The following is a 15,123-nucleotide window of genomic DNA, read 5'->3' as shown; positions in this document are numbered from 1 at the left end:
ATATTGTTAATTGAACATTTTAACTATATGGAACATCTTGTACAAATATAAACAATTAATTACTGTGATCTGTGAATGTGTGATATCAATAAAATTAATTCTTACTTGTTTCCAATGGTAGACCATTGCTATATCGATCACAGAATTTTGATACTGTTTTATAATACTCTATAAAAAAGTACATCAATAATAGTAGGTTATTTTAGTATATAATGTGTTTTAGTAGAATACCTTCAATAAGTGATATAACTGATTCATTGACTGTATTTTTAGAGCAAATGTTTATAATACTAAAATCAATTCTACAAAATAAATTAAATTTATGTTTAGAAATTAGTTTTAGTATTCCTTACGTAGTACACCACGGCGCATATAATTGTTAATGAACTTAGCTTATGGATCTGCAATTATTTGAATTAATTGTTCAAATATGTGTTTAACATTACATTACAATTGTAACATTTTATTTTTTCTACATGCATTATACAAAAATAAGCTTGGACTATTAAGGCTTTACGATTTTGAATATGTAATTGACATACAAATAAATAATAATGTTGTAAATAATTATAAATTTTAATTATAGATCACTGACAACAACTTACGTGGAAATTCTATTTCTTGTCCGATATCCATCTCTAATGTAAAGATATATAATATAACATTTTAAATACTGTGACATGGACTTATGAAATCGCAAATTATAAAATAGCAGATAGGGATACAATACAATCACAGAATGGAGAGGGAAAGTACTGTGGTGGTTGTAATATTATTATAACGGTGTATCTATATTAATGAATTATATCATCTAGATTCTAGAAGCACAGTTTATTATTATAGATATACATTATGAAATATGACGTAAAAATAAAACTACAGGTAACTCTAAATGTATACTTACTATATTGAACCACTTTATCGTGAAAGTCAGACACTTGCCTCAAATCATTATCTACAAACATTTTTCATAAAACTCAGTTAGTTACCGTTTTTCTATTTCAATGTAATCACTTGTGTAGGACCACAATTCCAACATACAAATATATAAGAATATTTAAAGTGTTTTTTTAGTTTGATCGATGAAGTATGCATCTCAATTTTAAATAACGGATCAATATTTTGATCAAACTCTGTGTATAATGATGTGTTAAAATAACAATAGCCACCAAATGTCTCAAAAATCTGATAATGTTATTCAGGCCTGATGGCTGATATAATATGAACAGGAAATAAGGCGTAATATACAAGCAACCTACATACATTTTTTGCAACCACACATAATTTCAGTAAACAAGTATTTTCACAAAGATCTATTGGCTTCTACCTACATTATTTTTCCTTCTACAATTATTAGTACATTTCATTGTTGTTTTACTAAGAAATACAACAATAATTCAATTGATTTTATATTATTTCGCGGAGAGTTAGCTCTCTTCTCCCAGAATCTGAGTTATAAATATATACATTATATAAGGTTATCTTAAACATCGAACAAAATAATATAATATTTCTATTATAAGTTTACAATGAAGAGCCCCGACCAAACAACCAACCAATCCAAGGTCTCGTTGCCAAGGCTTCGGCCATACAAAACCATACTGCAACCACCCTCCAAAGTGTGTTCGCTGTCTAGACTCTCACGCGTCAGAAAGCTGTGTAAAACCTGCTGACCAACCAGCAACATGCGCACTATGTAGTTGTGACCTCCCAGCCAATTACAGAGGATGCCCTGTGTTAAAAAAAAATCAAGCTGTCCACCATCTCAAGAGGTCAAACCCAACTCATACTAACCTGAAAGAAGTATCCTCTAATGTAAAATTAACTAATGTAGACATTACTTCCAATATGAACACGCAACCCAAAAAATCTTATGCGCAAGCTACAACAACCGATTTACCGAGCCAAGACATCCCCACCAACGCATCTCAAAATTCCGACCACCTAGCCCACCAAATGGCGCACTTTCTCAAAAACTTCCTATCCACCATTAATCCACTGATCTCTCTACTTACTACTCTCATTGAAAAACTAATTTTATCTAATGCTAAATAGACAAAATAATATTCCTCACTCTATCTCAATCCTTCAATGGAATACTAATGGACTAGTGCGTCGAAAAAACGAACTTCATGCCTTTCTCTCGATAAACTCCATTGATATTTTACTCATCTGTGAAGCACACCTGACACCAAACTCTTAATTCAACATTAATGGCTATATTACATATCAATGTAACCATTCCGATGGTTCTTCCCACGCGGGTTCTGCAATTTCATTTAAGTCAAATATTAAACATACCATACTTCCCCCATATCAAAATAACGTTATACAGTCCACTAACATCTCCCTAACACTAAATCATAGTCCTACCTAAATCTCATCGACCTACATCCGTCCAGGCACTAAATTAAATCTCAATGATTTCGAGCGCTTTTTTAACTCCCTCGGTAATCACTTCCTGGTAGGTTGGGGCTTCAACGCCAAACATCCCCTGTGGGGTTTTAGCCAACCTAATACTAGAGGCCGAACTCTCAACAAATATATCCTCGATCACAATCTTAAAATAATATCTCCTCCTTACCCCATATTGGCCCTCACATGCTAATAGAAGTCCTGACGTCCTAGACTTTTTTACCACTACGCTCCCACATAAAGTTTACTATTACCAATTCCTCAGACCTCTTCTGACCTCACACCAATATTACTCACTCTAAACGATACTTCAACTGCTTCAAAAAATTACCCAACTATCACTCCGGACAAAACAAACTGGAAAAAATTTAGTCAATCCATAGAAAATGCCATCACTCTCAACATCTCCTTAAAGAACCCATCTGACTTAGATACTGCAGTACACTCTTTCACAAATATCATTCAAGATACTGCACTCGACGCTTCTAAAAACAACTCTTCCACCACTCACACAACCAATGTCTTACCCTCACACATAACACAACTCATTACAGAAAAGCGTCGAGCCCACCGTATATGGCAAAGAACCCACTTGCCGAGTGATAAAAGGCATTTCAACACTCTCAATAACTCCTTAAAAAATATTCTTCGAAAATACAATTCTGATAAATTTCACAACTAAATGGAATCTCTCTTTGGAAAACCACTAAAAATATCCTAAAGGAAAACACTAAAATACCTCCCCTACGGTGCCCAGACAACTCCATAAGTTAGGTTCAAATCTTGACAAAGCAAACTTATTCGTATCAGATCTTGAAAGCAGATTCTCACCACATCCAAACTTACTCACTAGAAGCCACACTCTAATATTGAAACCTCACTTCTAAAAACTCCCTCAATGTGCCTCCCTACAAAATATACCTCCCATTCTGAAGTCCTAAATATCATCAAAAACTTAAAAAATAATAAATCCCCGGGTCACAACTAACCAATACTATTGCTGAATACCTGCCTAAGAAAGCAATGTTATTTCTCACTTATATTTACTATAGCATTCTTCGTCTATCCTATATCCTTCCCACCTAGAAACACTCAGTTACCATCCTAATCTACAAGCCAGGAAAACCTCCTGATCAACCCTCCTCATATAGGAGTATTAGCTTCCTTCCTACTTTCTCAAAAATTTTAGAAAAAATCATACTAAAAAGTATTTGTCCGATTCTTAACGAGAAACAAATTATTCCAAACGCTCAATTCGGCTTTAGGAGTGAGCACTCCTCCTTCCACCAACTACACAGACTAGTCGATACTATTTCCTCATCTCTTTTCGGGTCTGGTATGAAGGGCTGCTGTTCAAATTATTATTTTTACCCACTCTGTTATTCCTCTTACTCAAATCTTTCCTATCAAACCGTACTTTTTCATTAAGATGTGAAGATGAAACTTCTGACTCACATCCTATTAAAGCAGGCGTCCCTCAAGGCAGTTTTCTTTCCCCAACTCTCTATAATATATATAGGTACAGCAGATCCAAAATCTACCAAAATCTATCAACACTACTCTAGCTACCTTCGCCGATGACACAGCCATAATATCACCACTACAAACAACCTCCAAGACCACCTAACACAACTACAATATTGGTTCAGCTTATGGAAAATTAAAATTAATGAAAATAAATCCACTCTCATCACTTTTACCCTCAGGCCTACAACAATTCCTCCAGTTTACATTAATAACCAAACAATTCCCATTTTCGATTCCGTTAAATACCTGGAACTCCTTCTTGACAAAAAACTAACTTGGGCTAATCACATCAAAGCTAAAAGAACTTCCCTTAATCTCATTCTTCACAAATTAAGACCTTTTCTACGATCCAAAATCTCTTTAAATAATAAAACACTAATATATAAACAAACATTACGTCCAGCTATGACTTACGGAATTCAACTGTGGGGTACCACTAAAAACTCAAACCTAATCAAATTCCAAGCGTTCCAATCAATATCCCTGCGTGTAATCTCTAATGCTCCCTGGTACGTCAGCAACCACACCCCACATCATGATCTCAACATACCATCAATATCCACACTAACCATCCAAATCCACTCATATCTAAACTTTCTTCTTGTACAATTCCTGATAACCCCCCTCGTCGACTCAAACGCAAATTGCAGCGTGATTTATTAAAAAATGCCTAGTGCTACTTATTGTAAAGTTACCTCCCCCCTAAGTTTAAATTGGAAGTAGTGTCACTGGACACTCCTTCCCTCAAGATTTTCATGTCCTGTAATATTCTTCATCATATTTACTTATTATATAAATTGTATATAGATTGTAAATTTTCTTAAATAAATAAAAAAAAAAAAGTTTACTATGTCATAGCCTATTATTATCAAAAGATATTCGACTATATAATTAATGCATATCTATATTTGCATTATCTATTGTAATATAGTTTATCACCAAAAAGCAAAGTATGCTTTATACAATTTTTAAATAAGAACATAATATGAATCATTAGAAGTTTATACTTACAAAATAGTTTTTTAAAACGTACATAATCATCATCAGTTTCAAAAAGGATATCTATAAAAAGATAAATTATATTGTACCTTAATCTCAGTTTGTCACTGTTTTTATATAAAATCTAAATATAAAATTTACTGCGCATACTTCCGTCCTTAATTACAATATACAAATATATAGTAATAAATATTACCTATTGAACACTGTTAAAATTGCCCTTGAGATTGAGAATATAAACTGAGGCCCGAGCTCCCAACAATAAGTATTATAAAAATATAGGTATGTAACAGAACTACAGATATAAATGTTAAAGGCTTGTGGAGCATATAATATTGTTCTGATTATGTATAATATTTTATTAAGGCTGCATACGAACTAAGTCCCAGTATAACCTTTTATGACGAATTGAGTCCCGGGTTGTTTTAGGGTATAAACCAATTGAGTCCAGTGAAATTGTAGGTATAATACTAATTGAGTCCCGTTAAAATATTATAATATAAAATAATTATTATATTAATATTTTAATTAATATATAACAAATATATATTTTTTCGTTTGATACAATATATATTGATGGGACTTTTAAAAGCTGCCCAATACAGTTTACTCAACTGTTTACTATCCACGGAATGAAAATAATAACTACATACTATTGGTATTTTGTTTACTTTTGGACAAAGTTTCAATAATATAATATGTATAATGTATACATAGGTATATCCGAGTGGAGCGGCTTTTGACGCGCGGCATAATTTTCGCTGTGTCTGGATGTTCATTTTATATTTTACTCAAAATAATCCTTGGACTATTAAGTAAACTTAATTAGTTTCCTAACCTCGGACTCAATTAGTATATGTCTCGTTTGTACCCGGGACTCAATTAGTATATTAATTTTTTCCCGTTCAGGTACAGGGACTCAATTAGTACACAGCGTTCATTAATAATAATAATAATAATAATAATTGGGATTGATGCACTTAATATCTGTGTTGTATAATGTTTAAATCATAGTGTGTAGGAATTGGCACGACGCTCCAACATTAAATTTGGTAATGCATGGCTGTTTTGACAAAAACGTATACTTTACTTTTTGTTTGATTCATTTTCAACCAAGTAAAAAGTTGAATAATAATTAATATTTTACACTTTCAGTATTAATGTTAGATTTATAATATACCTATTCAAAAATCATTCTCACTTTAATTTTAGATTCTGAGCGGAGCGGTGAATGTATTTATTTTACTATGATGTGTGTTATTTATTTTTATTTTTTTGTTTCTGTCATCACAATTTCTTGCAGTAAAAGTAAGTTTTCTTAAATTGCACCGTTTTTGGCAGAAAAGTGAATTTTGTTGGTGCCTCTGGGAGGTCAAAATTTAAAATTTCCAATAGTTTTCAAAAGCAACAGGAAAAACAAACAAAACATTAAGGTAAAACGGGAATTCTTACGTAAAAACTATTTTTCGAAAAACCCGATTTTGGTTTTAAGTGTACCTAACTCCATCAAAAATTACCGTAGATACATGCATTTTTTACTAAATATTTGTGTGATAAATTTAAATTCACCATACAATTTTTGATTTGTGTTGAACTATTTATAGGAATATTAAATTTTCGTTTATGATTTGTTTTTTGTAAAGTCAAGTCAATAAAAAAATTTTCGTAGGGTCAAAAACTTTAAAATGTAACGGAAGGTTCCTTAAAAGTTGTTGTTAATGGAAATTAAAAAAAAAAAAGCTGAGTATAATACCTATTTTTTATGAGCGTTTAAACATAATTTTGACGAAATTCGTAATAATAATGAAAATTAGCAAATTATATTTAGTTAGAAATTATTGAGAATATTTCTATTTATATCTAAGATCTAAAAATGTATTACTAGATTCCTTAAAAGTTTGCCTAAATTTATAAAAAAAAAATTCTACCAGAAATTCAAATAAAATTTTTATGAGGGTTTGTAGTTGAAATTTTTACAACATTTTATTTTCACTCAATTTCTCTTGTAGTGATTTTCTTTTTTTGTTGTAATTCCAAAACGAATTACTGTAGCCTTGAAATTTTTTTTATTTTAAAAGCATTGAGAGTTCAACTTTCGACAATATTTATCAAGTTGAAAATTTAAAATTATTTTGTAGTTAAAAATGTATAAAATGATCAATTTTTATAGTTAAGGGTTGAAAGTTTAAAACAAGGTTCCACATAAGCATTTTTTTCCATAACTAATAAATCTAAAAAATATATGAATACAGTTATTTTTTGCAGACATCTTGAGTTCAAATTTGGACGAAATTGCATATCAACAAAAAGAATAATGGTTATCATTTTGTGGTGATTCGGTTCCAAAATCCGCGATTAAGGTCGAAAAGTGAATCGGCTGAATAGTGTAGAATACGTAAACGGTTGAGAACCGTCTAAGAAATACAACAAGGTCACAAGGATACATCTGATTTTATATTATTTAATTTTGAATTAAGTCCATCTTAAATGATGCAGGATTATAATAGTACTAGCTGAATTACCCGGCGTTGCCCGGAAAAAACTCCTTTTAGGTGTAAAACGCTGTGAAAGCAATGTCTTTTTAAGTGTAAATTATATAATATTTTTAAGTGTAGACACATCAGTCTAGAATTGAAGTAGTGTTGTTTGGACACCCTCTTCCTTGAAGCCGTCCAATTTTCGTAAATTAATAACCATATTAATTATTGTATAGTTTAATAGCTGGTTTACCGTCTCAGCCCGGGAGGTATTCAACTATTTTATATAAAAAAAAAATGAGGATGAAAAAACTACTATTTTCTTATATTGTACCTTTTTTATTTATTAATTTATATATTATCTCTGTACATATTTCTATTAAGGTTATAATACTTCTTTGTAAACAATATTTTTTGTCCTTTGGTGATTCGCATACACATATAAAAGTTTTGCCGAACTGACACGGGAGCAAGCAACATAAAATTGTCCGCGGGTAAAACAGGGATTCGTAATGTCAAGGCCTGCAACGTTCAGTGTCTGTCTCTGTGCCTTATTGACAGACATAGCAAAACAAAGCTTTATAGGAAATTGTACTCGTTTAAATTCGAACGGGTATTCATTAGTAATCATCGGTATCCTGGGAATGAAAACAACTTGACCTTGGGCTGAGCCAGAAAGAACTTTAGCTTCAATCACGTTCCTCTGCATAGTTACTATCCGTAATCTAGTACCATTGCATAATTTTGGTGCGTTTAAATTCCTCATATGTATTATTGGAGCTCCAATTTTCAAGTCCAGTTTATGCGGAGGAAGTCCTGATGGATTCAAAAAATTCGAAAATTCAATTGGAATATCAATAGCATTATCTTGATCAGTCAGATTATCAATAGAAAGATAAGTTTGTTGATGGGCCTTAAAAATTGATAGAATTTTATTATTTATACTTGTAACAGAATCGTTTTCAGGTGCTAAAATCGCTCGTTCGCGTAACCAATCATCCGTTTTTTCTAAAATTTGGGTGACTTGCAGATAAACATTAGGTATACATTGGCATTATGGTTGTTGTCGTTATTGTCAACCATATTTTGATCGTGCATTTGCGAATGATTGTTTCTAGATAAGCGCATCCTTTTGGCACTATTTGTGAAGTGGCCAAGGTTTGATTTCCTTTTCTTGGGCATAATGTGACCAATAAAAAAAAATCCTTCAAAATTAACAACTTATCCAAATCCTAATTGATTAATAACGAACTTAATTAAAACTGCATGACAATTGGATAAGAATATTCGAAGCCAAACCGTAACAAATATTTCCTCTTTTGCTTGATTTCAGTTTTATATATATAGATAATCATAATATGTACATGAGGTTAATATCAAATGTATACTTATAATTTTATTAGAAGCATTCATTAATCGAAAAATGCAGACAAAATATCACAGCTTATATCTAAGATGTTTTGTTTCAGGCAGTGATGAGTCATGAGTGGGATGAGTTAAATTGGCGGAGTACTAAAAGGCCAGGGGCACGGGCCCCAAAGAGATTCGGTAGTCGAGCTAAGTTGATCAAGTAGGTTAGTGACAAGTGCGTAACTGGTCAGAACTTCCATACTAAATTTGTATTATTTTATTGAGACTCTCAAACACTTTGGTACTTCTAATTCATAAGTGTTTATAATATTATATTAAATAAATACTCATTCATACGATTAACCAAAATTGTGTTCCTATGTCTAACGTAACATGAACAGTTTACTTACTCGAAAAATAATCATATGTTATAATATTTCCTATATTGTGATAGCCGATGTCTATGAACTGACATTAGTACATTAATATCATTAATACATATTTGATTATATGACTAATGCGTATTTAAATAACTGATTATATTATCTATACATAAGAACAGGTCGCATTACATAATGTTAAAATATAACACTGTAAGTAATTCGTAATGTTCGCTTATTCTTACTGAACGAGTTTCTTACAGTTGTCATATCCACATCTTCATCTTCGTAAAGATTTCGATCTATAAAAATAAACATTTTTTTACACATAAATCTCAGGTTATTATTGTTTTTATATTTCAATCTAATACATTACACATACTTGTGTGGTATAATTACATCATACAAACGCACACTTATACACACATTTTTGATTTTCGACTGATGAAATTAAGTTTAATACTTGTAGATATGGCGCATACAGATGCAAAATGTACAAGAGTGTTGGCCTAAAATGCATAACGATGCAAGTCAATTCGATACTTGAGAACATGAACTTTGTTTTGAAAGTAATATTTTTTAATATTTTTTAGTGTAGTTGAATGACTTCAGAGTGATTACTGGCGGGGAGGTGCTTGTAATCACTCTAACCAATCACGTCTGGATATTAGGTGTTCGGGTCTCTACTCTATAAGCCTAATCTTCAATCCTCTTCTTCTATCGACAAGATAGCTTTGACCCCGTTTACCATCGCTTGCGTGCGCAAAACGTCCAGGAAAGGAAATGGGCACACGCTCTTAAGGTCGAATTGATGTAACTCTTGAGGTTTCGTTATCGGCATGAAAGTTCGCAGTTTCTACTTCGTCAGGTACCGCTACCTCATAACTCAATAAGTCAATGATATTCAACAAGGATTCAAAATTAATAAATCGTCGAACTCTAAGAGAAAGAATTGTTATAGATCGCAACTCAATAGAACACATGTTAAAGATATACATAGTAAGTCTGCAATTTCAACAGAAATTGGTTAAAACTATTGTTGTAACTTTTGAACAGTCGACTCAAATCGGAAATACAAAGTAATATACTCAACAGCATATCAAAAATCAATGAACAATTAACTTGAAAAAGTAACTAAAAATATTATCACACATATCAGGAACATGAAACTCAAACATAGGTATTGAAGATTCAAAAATGATTTTCAAAATCGAGACTATTAGTCAATTCTTTACAAGTCAGTTTCGTTTTCTAAACTAAAACTAATAAAAAGTATTATCAACATTGGCTTAATAACAGCTTTTGGGCCATAAATATAGAAATTCCTGAGAAACCAACAGTAATATAGTATACTTCTCCATATTATGTTCATAATAACACATAACCATAATTAACGAGTAGACATTAAACGTAACAACAAGCAGTAATGTAAAATTATCTGAATGTTAGTAATATAATTACAATTTTTTAAGTTATCGGTCAAGTGTTAAAGTCGATTTGGCGAATCTGAACTTACAGTTAGTGTTGAGAATTATGTAGTTAAAAAATTACTTATATCAATGTTAATTTATTGTGAATTAGTTGAATCTCTTCTAATCATTATAACATATAAATAGCACTATATTAATTAACTATAAATAAGTAGTAGGTAATGTATATTTACAGAATCTCTCCAATAAAATGTCAAAGGTTTCTACTTCACCATCTGGTAAAGGTCCTAGAACTATGAAAGATAAAAAAAATCATGGATAAATAAATTTCAGTTTGTTACTGTCTTTATTATTTCAATCAAATCAAATAGACATACAATATGTGTACTTAATAACAACATACAATTTGTATACTAAAAGTTCATCATAAGATTATTCATTTAGTCGAAGGCAATAAAACATATCACTACATTTTCTAAAATGTTTTCATTATCCAACCAAAATATTTAACTCGAATAATGTAGTGTAGAATCACAATGGCTGCCAGATATATCAATAAGTTAAAGAAATTCAATTAGAATTCCAAATTAATTAATAGTCAATATAAAAAAAAATGTAGTTATAGATCATAAATCAATAGCCTCTATGAGTGATATAAACATAAATCAGTGGCAACAACAAATTGATAAAAAATATTGCATTTTGGTCCTTTATTTGTCTGGCTTTCAATCAAGTTAGCTACTTGTCTGACTGATGGCTATACTATTTCGTCACTGTGGACTGTCGCATGACCCATCTGTCAGTGAGCGGCTAGACTGTTCTTAATTTTTTTTTTGCGTGACATATGATAAACAAAAATTAGCAGCTGTGTTCCATACGTAGATACAAACTGCTTATAATAAGTTAAATATCTGATTATGTAATAAAGTTAATCATAAACAATTATTGGTTTTTTATAAGTTAATAAAATTAATATACCTGTTTTATTTCTTCTCAAAAGTCCATGGTCAAAAAATTGCCCTATAAAAGTTTAGATCATAAACAACATCGACTATTAATGTATGTAAATATAATTTTTTGTACATATTATTAGTGTGTTTTTGTAGATCCTTGAATAGTTTAGATTCACAATTATTGGACCCAGTTTGTTCAACCCAACGAATAACGAAAACAGGGATTTGAGTATTTACGATAGATATTTGTAATTGAAGCGGTTGCTATTTTTTCCAGCTTACCGATTAAAACAGTTATATAATACAGAAGTTGTAGAATTTATGTATGTGTCATGTATAAGTATTTTTTTGGTATAGTTTACAGTTGCCATTGCCATTAGATCCTCGGACAATGAAGACTAAAATATATAAAATATATATTTATATATATATTTATATATATTTATATACTACATTCATGTTCAATAATATGATTTGGACAGAAACTTTTCAGAACGCTACATACTAGTTTTAACATTTAATGTCTACTAGACATAGAAATTCCATTTTCTAATGCATCTAATTGTATAAAAAATGTAAATTTTAGCACATACATGACAAAAAAATTATACCGAAATTTAATATTAATTGGGGTATCAGAATAGTTAGCTACGTTATAGACTCTAACTCACTAAATACTGTAATAACATATTTAAGTACAAATATTTGTTATCATAAATTACTAAATAATAAGTTTTCTCAAATATATGTACGAAGAAAATGTATCTTTATATATCATAGTTACTCTACACATTCTTTAAAAGGAATGTTACAATAAGTGCCAGAAACCAAGCACTGTGTTTATTTGATATTGTTATGTACGTTATTACAGTGTATCTAAATACAACATAAAACAGTTATTTTTAAGATCACAACAACATATTTAATAATATTTTAATTCACTCTTATAATTTAAGTTTAAAACATAAATTGGGGATTTCTTGAAGTAAATGAAAACATGTGTTGTACAATAGACACTTGGGTACGACATACTCTAAGTAACATCTTACAATTTGTCATACTGAACAAGTACTTGAACATTATGTAATGAATTATTTTTAATACAACTCTAAAACCAAAATCACAACTTTATAAAATTCCCAATCATACGGTAGAAGAGTGATCACATGAGTGAAGCTCAATATATTGATATGAACAATGCGTTGTGATAGGGGAAGTAAATCATATTACTTACTGTAGCAGTCAATCACTTTTTGAAATTCTAAAAAAGGTATTTGGTAGTACAAGAATGATAGGAATAGATAGAAAAAATAATCATAATATTGATTAGAAATATACAGGGTGTCCCGTGAGGATTTAGCCATTGAGATATCTCCTGAAATAATGGATACATCATTAATCTGGCATTTTTATTACTCTAACGATTTTTAATAATTTTTCTAGTTTTGAGAAAAACTAAATTAATTGGGATGTCCGTTTTACCAAAGTCGTATCTTTGATTATGGTAATAGTAAATAACCCTATCTTAGAATATATGCATATAGACCTTAATCCATAATATTTTAAAGTTTTGATACAATCTTGTATTGTTTTCTGAAAAGGTATGATGAACTTAATGATCTTATTAATCAACAAATTATTGGCTTCTAAAAATTATTCTATTAATAAATTGATTTAAACTTACAATAATATTATAAACACCCTGATGGTGGGACCTTGTCAACAATTCACAGTTTTTCTCAAAACTATAGACAAATTATTAAAGATCATGAAATTAATGAAATTAGAATCTTAAAACGTCAACATTTTCAAAAAAATTTAATTAAATCTACAAAATGACTATCTTTAACTTTTTTTAAAATAATTAATTTAAAAAATGTATTTTTAACTTTTTTACCAAAACATTAAACACAATTAAAACATGAATAATTTGTTATGCTCTTAAGTCTTTTACTCTTAATAAAAACAGAGAATAAAACTCGATTAAAACGGTGGCCACAGAAGTCCTAGGATTTGAAGAAAGAAAAAGGAGGAAAAAATGGTTTGATGAACAATGTAAAAAAGACCCAAGTGAGGAAAATAAGAGAGTACTATCGACTAGACAAAGGGAAACTAAACAATTGTTTAGAAAAAAGAAAAGAGCATGGGAAAATTCTAGACTTGAAATAATAGAAAACAGCTATAAAAACAATGTAAGACTTTTTTTTGAATAGGCGAATGAAATTAAGAATGGATTTAAGACAAAAGCAACAATTATAAAGGATGAAGAAGGATTACTAATAACGGATAAAAAAAAGGCTGCAAACGAGTTCAGGAACATGTTCGAAACAATGCTGAACCAACCTACTCAAGTAGAAGTGGAAGAAAACCTCAACACGGTTGAACAGAGATTAGACGAACCCACGTTAGAAGAAGTAGAAAGGGCAGTAAATATGTTGAAAAATAGGAAAGCACCAGGGGAAGACGCAATTGTTGCAGAACTACCGAAAGAAGGAGGAAAAGAACCAATGACACGACTGAAACGACTAGTAGATAATATATGGAAACAAGAAGAAATACCAGTAACATGGCATATGTCAGTCCTATGCCCGGTTCACAAGAAAACAGACGCTATGGTTTGCCAGAATTACAGAGGAATATCCTTACTAAATACCTGTTACAATGTAGTTTCGAACATCATACTAAACCGTATCAAGCCATACACAAGGGAAATAATAGGGGAATATCAGGCAGGTTTTATGTCAAGGAAATCTACAGTGGATCAAATTCATACAATAAAACAAATAGTAGAGAAAAGTCACGAGTTCGACATAGATGTTCACCTACTATTTGTGGATTTCAAACAGGCATATGACTCCGTAAATCGAGGTAGATTATGGAAAGCAATGACCGAACTCGCAATCCCTACAAAATTAGTGAGATTGATAAAGACATGTGTGCAAAAGTCCAAGTGTATAGTTAAGTTCAACGGAGAAATATCTGAAGATTTCTCAGTTGAAACAGATCTTAGACAAGGAGATGCATTATCCCCCACATTATTTAACATAGCCTTAGAATCGGTAGTGAGAGAAGTACTTGATGATGTCACGGGCCTAAGAATTGGAGGAGGACACCAAATCACACTAGCTGCGTATGCTGATGACATAATAATTATTGGAGAAACCGCAGAGGACCTAAAACGGTCGGCATAAAAACTAATAAGTAAGGGAAAAGAGATTGGACTACAAGTTAATGAAGGAAAAACGAAATACTTAATAGTATCACGTAGAGAACAAGTACAAAATTCGTTAGTAGTCGGTGGATGTACCTTCGAAAGGGTAACAAACTTTAAATACCTGGGAGTAGATGTTAACCAACAAGCAAACAGCCATGATGAGATTAAAAGGAGAATAACTGCAGGAAATAAGAGCTATTTTGCGCTAGTACCTATATTTAAATCAAGATTAATCTCCAAAAATACAAAAATAAGACTATATAAAGTACTCATTAGACCTATAGTATTGTATGCTTGTGGAGCATGGGCAACAACAAAGTCGGACGAGAAAAGATTACTACTATTTGAAAGGAAAATACTACGGAGAATTTATGGACC

General features: G+C 31.0%; 1 protein-coding gene across 1 annotated transcript; it reads right to left on the bottom strand.

Annotated features, from left to right (window-relative positions):
* Positions 1-7,803: 7,803 nt before the first annotated feature.
* Positions 7,804-8,600, bottom strand: LOC111029506. The gene is made up of 2 exons (XM_022308519.1): positions 8,466-8,600; positions 7,804-8,331 (listed from the first exon to the last, which is right to left on the bottom strand). Exons 1-2 carry the CDS (start codon positions 8,598-8,600, stop codon positions 7,804-7,806), a joined length of 663 nt encoding a protein of 220 aa, XP_022164211.1.
* Between the last annotated feature and the right edge of the window lie 6,523 nt (positions 8,601-15,123).

This window comes from Myzus persicae, unplaced genomic scaffold, assembly GCF_001856785.1.
Source record: "Myzus persicae strain clone G006 unplaced genomic scaffold, MPER_G0061.0, whole genome shotgun sequence".
Classification (NCBI taxonomy): Eukaryota; Metazoa; Arthropoda; class Insecta; order Hemiptera; family Aphididae; genus Myzus; species Myzus persicae.
The sequence above is the reverse complement of the archived record's forward strand: the minus strand, read 5'-3'. Positions and strand labels throughout refer to the sequence as shown.